This window comes from Syngnathus typhle, linkage group LG13 (assembly GCF_033458585.1).
Source record: "Syngnathus typhle isolate RoL2023-S1 ecotype Sweden linkage group LG13, RoL_Styp_1.0, whole genome shotgun sequence".
NCBI lineage: Eukaryota > Metazoa > Chordata > Actinopteri > Syngnathiformes > Syngnathidae > Syngnathus > Syngnathus typhle.
This window is the reverse complement of record NC_083750.1, coordinates 12,687,869-12,700,434: the sequence shown is the minus strand read 5'-3', so window position 1 is coordinate 12,700,434 and position 12,566 is coordinate 12,687,869. Positions and strand designations below refer to the sequence as shown.

Sequence of the window (12,566 nt, the reverse complement as noted above, 5' to 3'; positions counted from 1 at the left end):
ATGTAATATCAAGTACTCTTACAAAGTGATTTGCATTCTCACGTTCTGCAATATCGACTGAATGCGTGTGATGTTAAATGGCTTCTTGTAGAATGAGTTTTCACAACATCATCTTGTGACTTGCTAAGGCACCGTGTTCTAAGCTTTTATTTTGACACTTTTCAACCGGAAGTACTCGCGGGACCGCGCCGAGTGTCTAGCACTTTGCCTTGCTGGTTTCGTAGTTTCACTTCACTCCACTCCACTACTACATGATGAAACTTGTCACTCTCGCTCTCTTATTGAGCACCTTTTCTTCCACGAACGGCATAAATGTCGCGGTAAGCATCACCGCTCTGTGCTAAATCCTGATTCATTGACCCCTTTCTTCTTTTGGGCGGTTAGCCGGTTAGATGGCGTCCCTGTTAGCTTGCCGTGCTGTCATCCTCTTATCCTTTCTTTGAAACTGACAGCATTTTCAAACTTGTGTCTTTCTACATTTTCTTTTTTAACCAGGAGTCCGCCGGTCAGTTCTTCAGCAGCGGTCATACCAATAATTGGGCAGTTCTGGTCAGTTTCACGCAGATGACTTTGTTGTGGACAATTTCCTGAGCCATCTTAATACACGTGTGCTTTTAACAGGCGTGTACGTCCAGATTCTGGTTCAACTACCGTCATGTGGCCAACACCCTGTCTGTGTACCGAAGCGTGAAGCGTCTCGGCATCCCTGATAGGTGCGTGTCTTGAGTTTATTGTGAAATGGCATAGTTCCCATGTCAAGGTTTGCCATCTCTATGACGTCATTTTCAGGTCACCAAGTCCTCATCAACCGTATTGCTTTTTTGCAATGATTGGATCAAAGCGTAGATTTAAGCGTCTTTGGGTTTTTGAAAAGCGCTATGCAAATTGAATGAATTATTATTACTATTATCGACACTACATTTTCCAATTCTCTCCGATTCGTCTGTCGACGCTTGAGCACAATCGAAATGGCCTTTTCTAGTCGATTTGACCTTTTGCTTGTTCTCTCAGTCACATCGTACTGATGCTGGCAGACGACATGGCTTGCAACCACAGAAACCCGAAGCCGGCTACCGTGTTCAGCCACAAGAGCTTGGAGCTGAACGTGTACGGCGACGACGTGGAGGTGGACTACCGAGGTTATGAGGTATGTCTGGCGAAAACCGAGTTCAAGCCACCTTTCCCGCCCCGTCATCGCCTTTACTTTTCTGGCTGGGTCCATTTTCCAGGTGACTGTGGAGAATTTTCTGCGGGTTCTGACAGGGAGGCTTCCGCCCAGCACGCCGCGCTCCAAGCGTCTCCTGTCTGATGACCGAAGCAACATTCTCATTTATCTGACGGGTCATTACGCAGTCATTTAAAAACGGAGAAAAAGGAATGTCTGCAGTGTGACTCTTTGGTTGAGTTTAGTAATTGTGTGTTTTCTAAAGGACATGGTGGCAATGGCTTCCTGAAGTTCCAAGACTTTGAAGAGATCACCAATGTGGATTTGGGGGATGCCTTTGAGCAGATGTGGCAAAAAAGGAGGTAAATGATGACGTGTCAATAGAGCATTTTGGCTTAACACAAGAAATGAAACATCAGTATCTGTTGATACAATATTGTATGTCGTGCAATGTTGTCATAATGGAACCCTAATTGTCACGACTTAACGTAGTATTATCTGGAATGCGCATGTTCACCACGCAGACTATTGAAATGCTCCCAAGGACAAGCTAGGCTGAACTGCTAACTTCATCCTTCCTTCAACACAACATAATGGCAGGGAGAGATGCAGCGTACATTAGAGCAGCGTTTGTTAGTGTGCTGCTGTTCAAAGGGGCTCAGTAGTCAACTCAACGGTCCCGTGTGTGAGATCAATGACGGACGGCAGTGAACTGAGGAGCATTCCTCTCATGGTTGTTTTCTTCCTTAATGCGGAAAGGAAGGAAACATCGACTCACTTGAGGGAGCCGTTCATTTGTCTGGATGACGCATGGGGTTACCGCTGCATCCACTCTTGAGAAAAAAAAAAAAGTTATTTGTGAAGGGAGAGGGGAAATAAGGTGGCAGACTTAGTTGCCTTAGCAACGGTCCAATGAAAGATGCTTTGAAGGGTGTGAGCATGAAACCTTCTCTTTTGACGTGTGTGTCGCCAGGTACAACGAACTGCTTTTCATCATCGATACTTGTCAGGGAGCCTCCATGTACGAGAAGTTCTACTCGCCGAACATCATTGCTCTGGCCAGCAGTCAAGTTGGAGAGGACTCCTTGTCGGTGGGTTTCCCACGAGGAGCCTATTAATAAACGTTCTCATTATTAACCTCTGTATTGTGAAAGTACAAAGGAAGATTGACCGGTGGCCAATTTGTCCCATGACGCAGCACCAACCCGATTTGTCCATCGGAGTCCATCTGGCCGATCGTTACACTTTCTACCTGCTGGAGTTCCTTGAAGACATCCACCCTACCAGCAAAGCTAATATGAATGATCTGGTGAGCTCATTTCCCTTCTGCCACTCCATCACTTACACTAGTGGTAATTATACTGCCCCCTGGTGGCCAAGTGAAAGAGCAGCAGTCGTGACGCACAAACTCGTTTCATTCTATTGACATTCTTCAAAGAGTGACACGGGTTGCCTTAATGTTTTATCATGTTCAAATCTGATTTGACTAGCTGGACATGGAACCGAATATGCATGTGGACCTTTTGACATTATGCTTCGAATATTGGCTCCACGCTGTGCTGACTCGTGGCGCTAGCTTGGCACACTAGGCAGCGCCCGCATTTCACCCTCCCTCAATTCCAGCAAATATCAAATGGCCTGAAGAAATAATCCCCAACTTCCATTTGTCACCTTTAATTACTTTTGTCCCGGTGCCTTTTTTGAGATGGATGCGACGGATTTTTCGGACGTGCGGCAATGCATTCGGGGGTTGTGGCTGACAGCTGAATAACAGGATGACGGAGTACTGAATAACTTGTGCTGGAGAGTGTGTCCAACTTGTTTTGGTTTTCCCGCAGTTCAAAATATGCCCCAAGAGCCAGTGCGTGTCCACTACGGGCTACCGTACAGACCTGTTCCTGCGAGACCCAGGAAGCGCCCTCATCACCGATTTCTTTGGTAACGTCCGCAAGGTGGAGCTCTCCAGGGAAACCATCAACTTGACCCAGCCCATCATTTTGGTGGAAGACAAGTAAGCCAAGCACACTTTCTAGTCTCTATGACAAATCCCTCTGGAAAATGGATCCTTCCTTTTCCCGCACATTCAGTATACGCACACGGCTCACCATCTGAACTCTGTTGCTAATTAAAACAGCAGCACCAAAGTACCTCGGCTACTGTTATCTAGCACATCTGGCCATCCTTATCCTCAGCAAAGGTGTTATTATTTAGTTTTCGAGATTGATTTAAAATGAATGAAGTGCTTGTGAATCAATATACACTTCAAAGAATAGATACTATCATTCGATGCCATTTGATTTTTAATTAAAAAGAGTGCAAACTGGGTTTCAACTTTAATGAGAGGCTGTTATCATTGGCTTTTAATGGAAGGGCAGTAAGGCAAATTGAATTGGATGGCTTTCATTCACTGGTTGTTTTGTCCGGGTTGCAATGCAGAGCATACTCTCCAAATTCTGACAGTCAGAGGTGCCCTCAGTTCATGAGAAGAACACAGCTCTGCATTCACTGACTCTAACTCTCTCTAACGCTGACTTTCTAGCTTTCCACAAAGTAGAAAGTTGCACAATTGCAGGGTGAAGCCACTCGATGCTCGGAGAGACTCTGCAATCTAGCCCTTATTACTTCAAGGCCAAGCCACATGTCAATCGCAGTACCAAGACTGACCTGCGGGTGGCAGCGGAATGCCAGAAAATACTTAGAAGGCGTCGTAACCGTTGAACTCAGAAGTAGCCATGCAGTAACTCCTCCGGTTACACATCTCATCACATCAATCTATCGACAATCGGTCCTTTGCTGACACATTGGAATTTATTGTCAATATTAGACTTGACACAAATGCGCTTTTTGGCCGTCACAAAATTACAAACTTCTCTCAGCCACACAAATGTTGGACTCAATAGAGCACTAAAAGCTTGCAGTCATAATGTTTAGTGTGGCTAATTAGTCATTAGAAGCGCTTGCTTGTCCTCTTTTATAGTCTTTGGCTGTTTTGATTCCCAAGGCTCCTTTACTATTGCTTAGTAGCTGGCAGATCAATAATGCAGACCAGAAACACTCTGCTACACGCTGTTGCAATTCTTATTGTGGAGAACCAAGTTTTATTGGCAGTTCAGCCCTCTTAAGACACCAAATAAAATCATCAAGGTGAGAGTGAATCAAAGTGTTCTGAAATCAACACACCAAAAAAAAAAAAAAGGATAGCACGTGAAGAGGCAGACATTTGCTTTTCATGCAAAGTCTTACGACACATTAATTTAATCACTAAATGACTTCTGCAGTCTTTTAATTAAAAACACAAACGTTGGACGCTAATTAGTTGAGTGGCTGCTTATGATTGCGCCCCAGCACTCATCCGGCGGTGCACCTTTATTTTAAACTCTTGAGTTAGTTGTTGGAGTATTTTTAGACGTATCACTGCTGAGAAACTCATCTACATATTGAAGTGATAATGAAAGTCATGTTGGCAACGCCGCACACTCGGCTAATGATGCCACCTTCCCGTGGGAAATAGAGATTTATTTTTATGTTGGGGACAAGAAAAACATGCTTAAATAGGTCAACTCTTTCAATACCTGGGGAAACCAGATAATGAAAATGGGGAGCTCCATGTGTTGCCATAGAGATGGCGTATCCAAGGCGCACACAACCTGGCTAATGAAGCGCTTTTCAACATGAATGTTTTGATTTTAATTTGTGCACCACATTTTGGGATTACCTGATCTTAATCAGTAGTGGTGAGCCTGCGTGATTGCGTCTGTGTGTGTGTTGGTCGTCAATCCTGGCTAATTAAATGGTATTTTATCTCCCGCAACCCCCTCGAGGGCACCCCTCACTTTATGAATCTCTGAGTTAAACTGATGGGTTGAAAAGTCAGTCTGGCCAATTAAAGGGAATGCAAAGTTAAACACGGGATTTGTCTGGCGCACCCCCTGAAGGGAGCACCAGAGCTCCATGTGATTCCAACCAGTGGGCGAGTCAGTCCAAGCCAATTAAATGATACGTGCAGCTGGATAATTTATCACACGCATCTTTTTTGTGGTGCACCATCATTTGCGATTGGAGTGTTAGTTCAATGAAACTATATCACTGCGGTCCTCATATCGCTAAAAGATACAAAAAAAAAAAAAAGCGCCATTTTGCTGCACAATGCTGCAATAATATCAATTTGTGGAAAAAATATCAAATTGACCACATTTGGACTTGCAAAGTTTCGCCCGACAGGGATGAAATGTAATGTATTCATAGTTTGGGAATCATTTTTAGATCCCAACCAAAATGAAATGCTACGTCAAATGTTGTTAAACTTGCGCACCATATTTTGAGCATCTCTAATTTAAACCAGAAGGGTCGATGGATGGTGGACCAATGAAAGGGTATTTCACATGTTTTGAATTTGATCTGGAATGACTTGATCCAAAACGGTCAATTCCATTCAGACGGGTCAATGAAATGTTTTGGATTGGATTTTTTTGTCGGCTGGAGAGGGCAACGAGTGGAGTCAGCAGGCTGTTATTAAACCTTGCGCTGCATGAAGGGCCACTTTTGGCCACTGGCTTTCTTTCACTCCTCTCTCATCGAAGCTCTCTCCAAGCGGCCATTTTGCCTCGCAACAAGCTGCTCTTCCATGAAGTGAATTGCACTTGATTGAGAAGATGTATTAATGGAGCGTTCAGCCCCTTCTTCTTCGGCCTAACAATGTAATGACATTTTGCGCCGTTAGTCATCTCCTGTTGACCGAAAGGTGGCCCGACGAGGTTTTTGCCGAGTTCATTTTCCAAGTGATCAATTTATTTGATTTGTGACCCAGTCGGCCAAAGTTTCTCAGCGGAGAATTAGTTTGACCCGAAGATGGCAGGCGCAGACAGCGAGGTTCCGCCCGTTTGAGAGAGATACGCAATAAAGTGCTCTCGATCGAATTGCCTCATAGTCTACTGGCCTCGCGGCCATTTACTTCTCTTTGACCTCCTTGTTTTTCACGGTACGCACAAAGAGACTACCGCATTTGAATATAGTGGACAGAGCAAAAATGACACGGCTAGCGGCACCGAGGGAGACGTCCGTGCTGTGCTTGTGTGGATGGAGCCATCCATCCATCCATCCATCCATCCATCCATCCATCCATCCATCCATCCACCCATCCACCCATCCATCCATCCACCCATCCGTTGGGCTCAAGCGCAACGCCCCGCCCTGCCCTCCTCAACCTTTTTGTCTATTAAGAGCACTTTTTGCTCGGAGAAGTGCTTTTTGGTTTTGTCTGGGAGAACCTTGGATTTTCCTCTGTCATCCTTTGACTCGAGTCTTGCTCAATTTGCAATTGAAAAGATCAAACAATGTCTAGAAGCGCTCCAATATTGCAGACAAGCTCGCACTCGTGGTTGAGTTGCACTTGACCTAATTAGTGCTGCGTGCGGATGAAATGCAGCCTTGATTGCCGCCCCATTGATTGTCTTATCTGACGCCCTTTCCATTGTTTGAGCTCGTATAGTGTCTTGATTTTTTTTTTTTTTTTAAATCTACACATTCAAGTTGTCAACCAATAGTATCCAATCAACCTGCTTTTTCAAGACTTAATTGGTATTGTTGTAAGGAATTGATCGCAATTACCTTTGAAGGGCAACTGCAAGAAAACAACCAAAGATCTCACCTTAGCTTTCACAATAGTCTTTCCATTGTGGCGCAAATTGTCTGTCGCAGAAATACTGCTTTGGCGCTATAACAGAAGAGTCGAAGAGATTTCCTGCTTCTGCCTTTTTCACGGAACCCTGCGAAGGCAGGATATTACTGTCTGATGATTGTCTTATTTCCAGTTGTCCTGGTTCAGTTATTTTTGGTAGCACCTCCAAAGTCAGGAAATTGTCTACCGTTTCAAACCAATGGGTGGCCGCTTACCAGTCGAAAAAATCGAACCCAAAAAGCTTTTTTTTCCTCCTTTAGTTCTGAAAGCGGAGAGCAGCAAAAGGAGTGGCAGTCGTACGTGGATCAGCTGCCAGTGTCCGAGATCATTCATCAGGTAAGACACGCACACAGACAGACGCACACATTCTTACCTCCAGCTCACCTTCAAGTGCGTCCACGCTTCATTTGGAGGTTGCATAGAAAGTTGTGCAGAACAACCCTTGGCAAATGGCTTTGTGCTATTTCCATGGCTACGGTGGCAACTGTGAAACATTTGCGCGACAAAGTGTTTTCTTACCAGTTATAGCTTCTTCTTTTTTTTTTGCCATGCTTTGCATTCAAGTAGCCAAAGTGTTTTTCTATGCATTCCAGAGGCAAATGCACATGCATCATTTGTACGTAGAAGCACGGTTCAAAGGACTAAACATTTCACTCAAGAGACAGAATTCAATGAATATTTACTGTAAATCCCGTTGGCAATTCTACTCTGGTCTGGTTTCTTCCTCAACCAAGTCTGTTCCTTTTCTTCATCTTCAAAGTATTGCTCACAGATTGGTTGTTTCACCTGAGCTGAAGGGCTTTCTTTGTGCAATTGGCCCCCGAGACTGGCCCGCCCGCCGAACCACTCGGGTCCAATGAAATTCCGGTTAAGAACCATAGCTGTTGACGCCTCATTTTAATTCCCAGCAGACCTGACAAACCTGTTTGAAGTTGGTTGCTAGGCAAAACAGTCGTGAGGTCTGATTAATAGAATCAATAGATTCTTCACGTCACTCCCAGAGCCTTGTGTACGTTTCTCCATTCGCCAAGCCCCACCCTTCAATTTCACATCTGTCTTTCAGTAATATACTTTGTTTCATTTCCCAATCGTGTGTGTGTGAAAATAGTACATCTTGTTGGACACTTTTGGTCAGCGCCAGTTTAGTATTTTACACTCCCTACCTCCCTCCCTCCCTCTGATTTATTTCCCATGCCTGTATTATAGAATGCATCACCCCAGGGGTCCCCTGCCTGCCACAGAGTCTTGATTATATTCTGGCACTCCTATTTACAGTTGTAGGTCCTCATATTGGGCCTGCCGGCCGGCCAGCTGCACTAAGGGTCAGGCTCCCCCGTAGCTTATTGACAGCTCCCCCCTTGCCCGCCTCCTTCAGATTTGTCGCCGTGCGGCCAGAATCCCCCGACGACGCATCTTTGTACTTCAGACGCACTCGAGCGATGTCAGCCAGCTTGGCACTGACTCCATGTCTCCAATATGCCCAAGAGGGTCTGGCGCCTGTGGCGACAAACGCAAATGCGATCATTGATTGTCTTCTCGGCGCCCGGCAGAGCATGCGCCAACTTGTAAATAGGGAAGTCATCAGAATGGCTGACAGCGAACCAATATGCGTGGGTGTGCTTTGTAAAAGAAAAAAAAATGTGTGTGTGTGTAAAGTCGATTGATTAATGTCCTGTCACTGTCACTCCGCTCTTCTCTTCCCATCCCATTCGGTCCATTCGACCATTGCTGGAAAGAAATCACTCACTCCTTCCTCTCTTGCGTTTTGTGCTTTCTTTCATTATTTGGCCCGCTACCAAAGTGTTATTTACGCTTCCGCCGGCTTGACAATCCGCCTCCAAAGAATTGAGGGTGTCGAGTGCGCACGGTGGAAATGAATTCCTTGCCGCCTTCGTCGGTCGCAAACGCTGAGACTCCTTCCAAAGTGGACGTAGTCCTTTGCCACCTCATTTGCAGCCGTTTTCGACCTTGGCAGCGCTCGTGTTTCCCACCACTGTCAGCATCTCATGTTAATTGTCCCCAATCAATCTGATGGCTTTGCTATTAATTGATTTATACCGGCCAATTGAATATGCAACACAGAGGCGGCCGGCGTAATAAGATGCTTCAGTGAACGCTTCAATCAGTGAAGGTCACCAAAGCAGGCAGCCAGGCAGCCAAGCAGGCAGCCTCCCTCCCTCCCTCCCTCCCTCTCTTCCACGTGCTTGTCCTTCTTTTATTCATGCCCCATTAAATCAAAGATCATGTAATATGTACATTAGTCTGACAAAGAAGTGACAGCCAGCGGAGAGAAGAATGACACTGGCGTGCATCCCAAAAGCCCGAAAGAGAAACAGTGAAGTGAATAAGCAATGACAGCAGCAGCGCCCATCACAAAAGCCTGAGAAAGGAGCAGAGCGGCAGCAACGTGCTAAGCGCAAGCCCGATTGATTAATTGACAGAAGTCAGCAGTCTGCAAAAGCCCGGAAGTCCAGAGTGTCTTGTCCTTTTCAGCGGGTGCTAACGACTTGCTCATTTCGCTCGTCTGACTCCATATGTTCCTCGCCTTCTTGCTAGCAGCGCCGCTGATGCGACTTTGGGTCAGTGGCGCGCCGCCGTCTCCCATATATGCTCATTTCCTCCACTTCAGCTTCTCCTGACGATCACACGCTCTCCGTCATTAGCGAAGACCTGACGTGTCAGTACATAGCAAGTCATCCGACGCTAGACTATTCTTATCGTAGCGATGGGCCAAGGAAATCTATTTCGAAAGCCAAGTTGTGGTGTACGCCCAATATTATTTGATCATTCACATCCATAGACGTTCATTTGGACTTCCTTAAAGCCATCCAAGGTCTTAGCATACGGCTGATTGGCCCCTCATGATTTAGGCTTCCAACTTTGAAGAACACTTGATTTAATTCCGTCTTTAAATCATACAGTAGCTCCTACATCTTCTTTTCCTTTCAGCTTGACATGTTAAGCTACCACAGTGGGTCTGCAATGCAAAGTCGTTTTTTTTTCTTTTCTCTCCTTCTTCACCTTAAAAGTGCCAAGCCGCCGCTCAGCCGTGCTCTAATCTGGTTGTTCACGCAGCCTTACAAACCTGAAGTCATTTCCATTCCGTGCAGGGAGTGAAGCGCCATCGATTTGGCTTTGATCAATTGAGCAATTAAATGTACGATATTTGCTGTCCAACGTTGGTGAGATTTACTGATGACCGTGGTCATTTGCCAGCATCGTTGCTGTGAAGATCAGGCGTTGTGTTGCAGCCCAAAATGACCATTTTTTTTCCTTAATGTCTGGAACGGAACCATTTCCTTTCTTTTGTCATGTTGCCAATGATGGATATGAGCAATTTCCCCCCCCAAAAGCTTCCGAAGCAGATCGTAATGTCTTGCTGAGCGAATGTGTCACGATCACTGCGATCTAATCAGCAGTCTCCTTCAGGGAAGATGGACACTTTTGCTCTGTTAGTCAAAGACTTGAAAGTAGACCCATCTCCTAATCTGTCCTTCACACTGAAACCAAAGCAGTAAAATAGCTAAACGTTGGTAGTCATCACAAAAAAAATGCGCACATTTCTTTGTGTGTATATATTGTGACTCCTTTAGCTTCCACGTTACCTTGCGTCGTCCTGTCCCTCCCTCAGCGTGTTGGTCTCCTGTCTGTCAGCTTGGCTTTATCTCCATTTGCAGTGTCAATGTTCGCAGCTCAGCAAAGCTTCCCCTTGTCTCTCCCTCATGGAGCCAAACGGACACCGTGCCGAGAGCTTGTCCTGTCAAGTCTGTGGATGGGGGGGCGGGGGGGATCCATAATGTCAGCTTCTGTGGAGAGTAAGAACAAAAATCTCCTTAAGTGCTTGCTCGCTGTGTATGTATGTTTTTTTTCCCATTTCTCCCCATCACCATTTCTAGAGGTTAACTCATAGGGGTGCGGAATATTGCTGTCGCATTAGCATATAAATGGTGCGCCTCGCCATGCGCGCTTTAATACGGAGAGGAAATTTAAAAGTATAATGGTACACAAAATGATGATGGGCCGCTACTGAACGGAACAAACATGATGCGAGGGAGGCCGGCCGTCCGGCCATTGTGAATGACGGCGCAATCAGCGGTAGGCCCAACGAGGGGACATATGCTCACTATTACGCTACTAAACTGCATTCCCCCCCCCCCTTCCTTCTTCTCGACCCGCTCTTCCATCCATCCCCCTTATCACCTCCCATCACCAACTGTAGAAGCCCAAACAGAAAGACTGGCACCCCCCCGATGGCTTCATCCTTGGCCTCTGGACCCTCATCCTGCTTGTGTTTTTCAAGACGTACGGCATGAAGCACCTCAAACACATCTTCTGAGACCAAGAGCTTCTGTTTTTCTCAAGCCGTATTCAATGGGATGTACGGCAACGCGACGGCGAGGCCACGGTCGCCGCTTTGTTTTGACACTGTGACATTTGTCTGTTTTCCTTTTTTTTCTATTTGCGTCCTCGGAGCTCTATAATGTTACATGTGGTGTCCCACAGGGATCGGTTCTCGGACCAATTCTTTTTAATATTTATATGATTCCGCTTGGGGACATAATACGTAAATATAATATTAGTTTTCAATGCTATGCGGATGACACCCAATTATATATGCCGTTATCGATGACAGATCCGCGGGATTGTTGTAATCTTGAGAAGTGCCTTGCGGAGATCAAGCAATGGATGTCTCTCAACTTCCTTCGTCTTAACCCAGATAAAACTGAGATGTTGATAATTGGTCCAGCTCGTTATCAACACTTATTCAAGGAAACCGCTATAACTATAGATAACCGTACTATCACTCAAAGCGATACTGTAACTAATCTCGGGGTAATATTTGACCAAACTCTCTCCTTTCAAAAGCACATTAAGAATATAACCAGAATTGCGTTTTTTCACCTTCGTAATATTGCAAAGATTCGTCCGATCCTTTCGACCGGTGATGCGGAAACTATTATACATGCGTTCGTCACGTCGCGCCTGGACTACTGTAATGTACTATTTTCGGGTCTTCCTAAGTCCCGCATCAAAAGTCTACAGTTAGTACAAAATGCCGCTGCAAGGCTGCTCTCTCGGACAAGAAAATTTGATCACATTACCCCAATACTAGCCAACTTACATTGGCTTCCGGTCCATTTAAGATGTGACTTCAAGGTTCTTCTATTAACCTATAAATCGCTGCATGGCTTAGCGCCTTCATATCTCGTCGACCTAGTTGTTCCTTATGTTCCGTCTCGTAACCTTCGTTCGCAAAACGCTACCCTTTTAGCGACACCGAGGGCTAAGAAAATGTCTGCAGGCTCTAGAGCATTTTCTATTCGGGCTCCAGAGCTTTGGAATGCCCTACCAATGGATATTAGGACTGCTACCTCAGTAGAAACATTTAAGACACGTTTAAAGACACATTTCTATGACATGGCCTTTAACTAACCTGTAGTGGCCGATTCGGCTGGAGTTTGTTTTCTCTCCCTCTCCACCCCCTCCCTCCCCCCTCCCCGGCCGGGGAGGTGGTTAGGTGGTACCCATGCTGACAGCGGCTATCTGGATTCTCGTGGCCAATTCAGGATAGGGGAACTGCAGCTCAACCTCCTCGAAGAGCACTGCCAGGACAATTGAGGGCTCCTTTCGGCAGCCCTCTGCTGTGACATGGACATCCACTTTTTATTTAATTGATTTTCATGTTGTATCATTTGTGCCCTCTCTGCATCCATTTCAACCTGG

General features: G+C 45.7%; 1 protein-coding gene across 2 annotated transcripts in view; it reads left to right on the top strand.

The window, feature by feature from the left end:
• The first annotated feature begins 159 nt into the window (after window positions 1-159).
• Window positions 160-12,566, top strand: part of pigk (phosphatidylinositol glycan anchor biosynthesis, class K) — a 41,743-nt gene continuing 29,336 nt past the window's right edge. The window contains exons 1-11 of one of the 2 annotated variants that reach the window (XM_061296256.1): window positions 161-320; window positions 496-549; window positions 622-713; window positions 1,012-1,147; window positions 1,230-1,341; window positions 1,431-1,527; window positions 2,139-2,256; window positions 2,364-2,474; window positions 3,004-3,176; window positions 7,103-7,178; window positions 11,062-11,297. In XM_061296256.1, the coding sequence (XP_061152240.1) occupies window positions 252-320; window positions 496-549; window positions 622-713; window positions 1,012-1,147; window positions 1,230-1,341; window positions 1,431-1,527; window positions 2,139-2,256; window positions 2,364-2,474; window positions 3,004-3,176; window positions 7,103-7,178; window positions 11,062-11,178 (1,155 nt within the window). In that variant the 5' untranslated portion in view covers window positions 161-251 and the 3' untranslated portion in view covers window positions 11,179-11,297. Of the gene's footprint in view, window positions 321-495; window positions 550-621; window positions 714-1,011; window positions 1,148-1,229; window positions 1,342-1,430; window positions 1,528-2,138; window positions 2,257-2,363; window positions 2,475-3,003; window positions 3,177-7,102; window positions 7,179-11,061; window positions 11,298-12,566 lie in introns of both variants that reach the window. The other variant, XM_061296257.1, reaches the window with a different exon arrangement.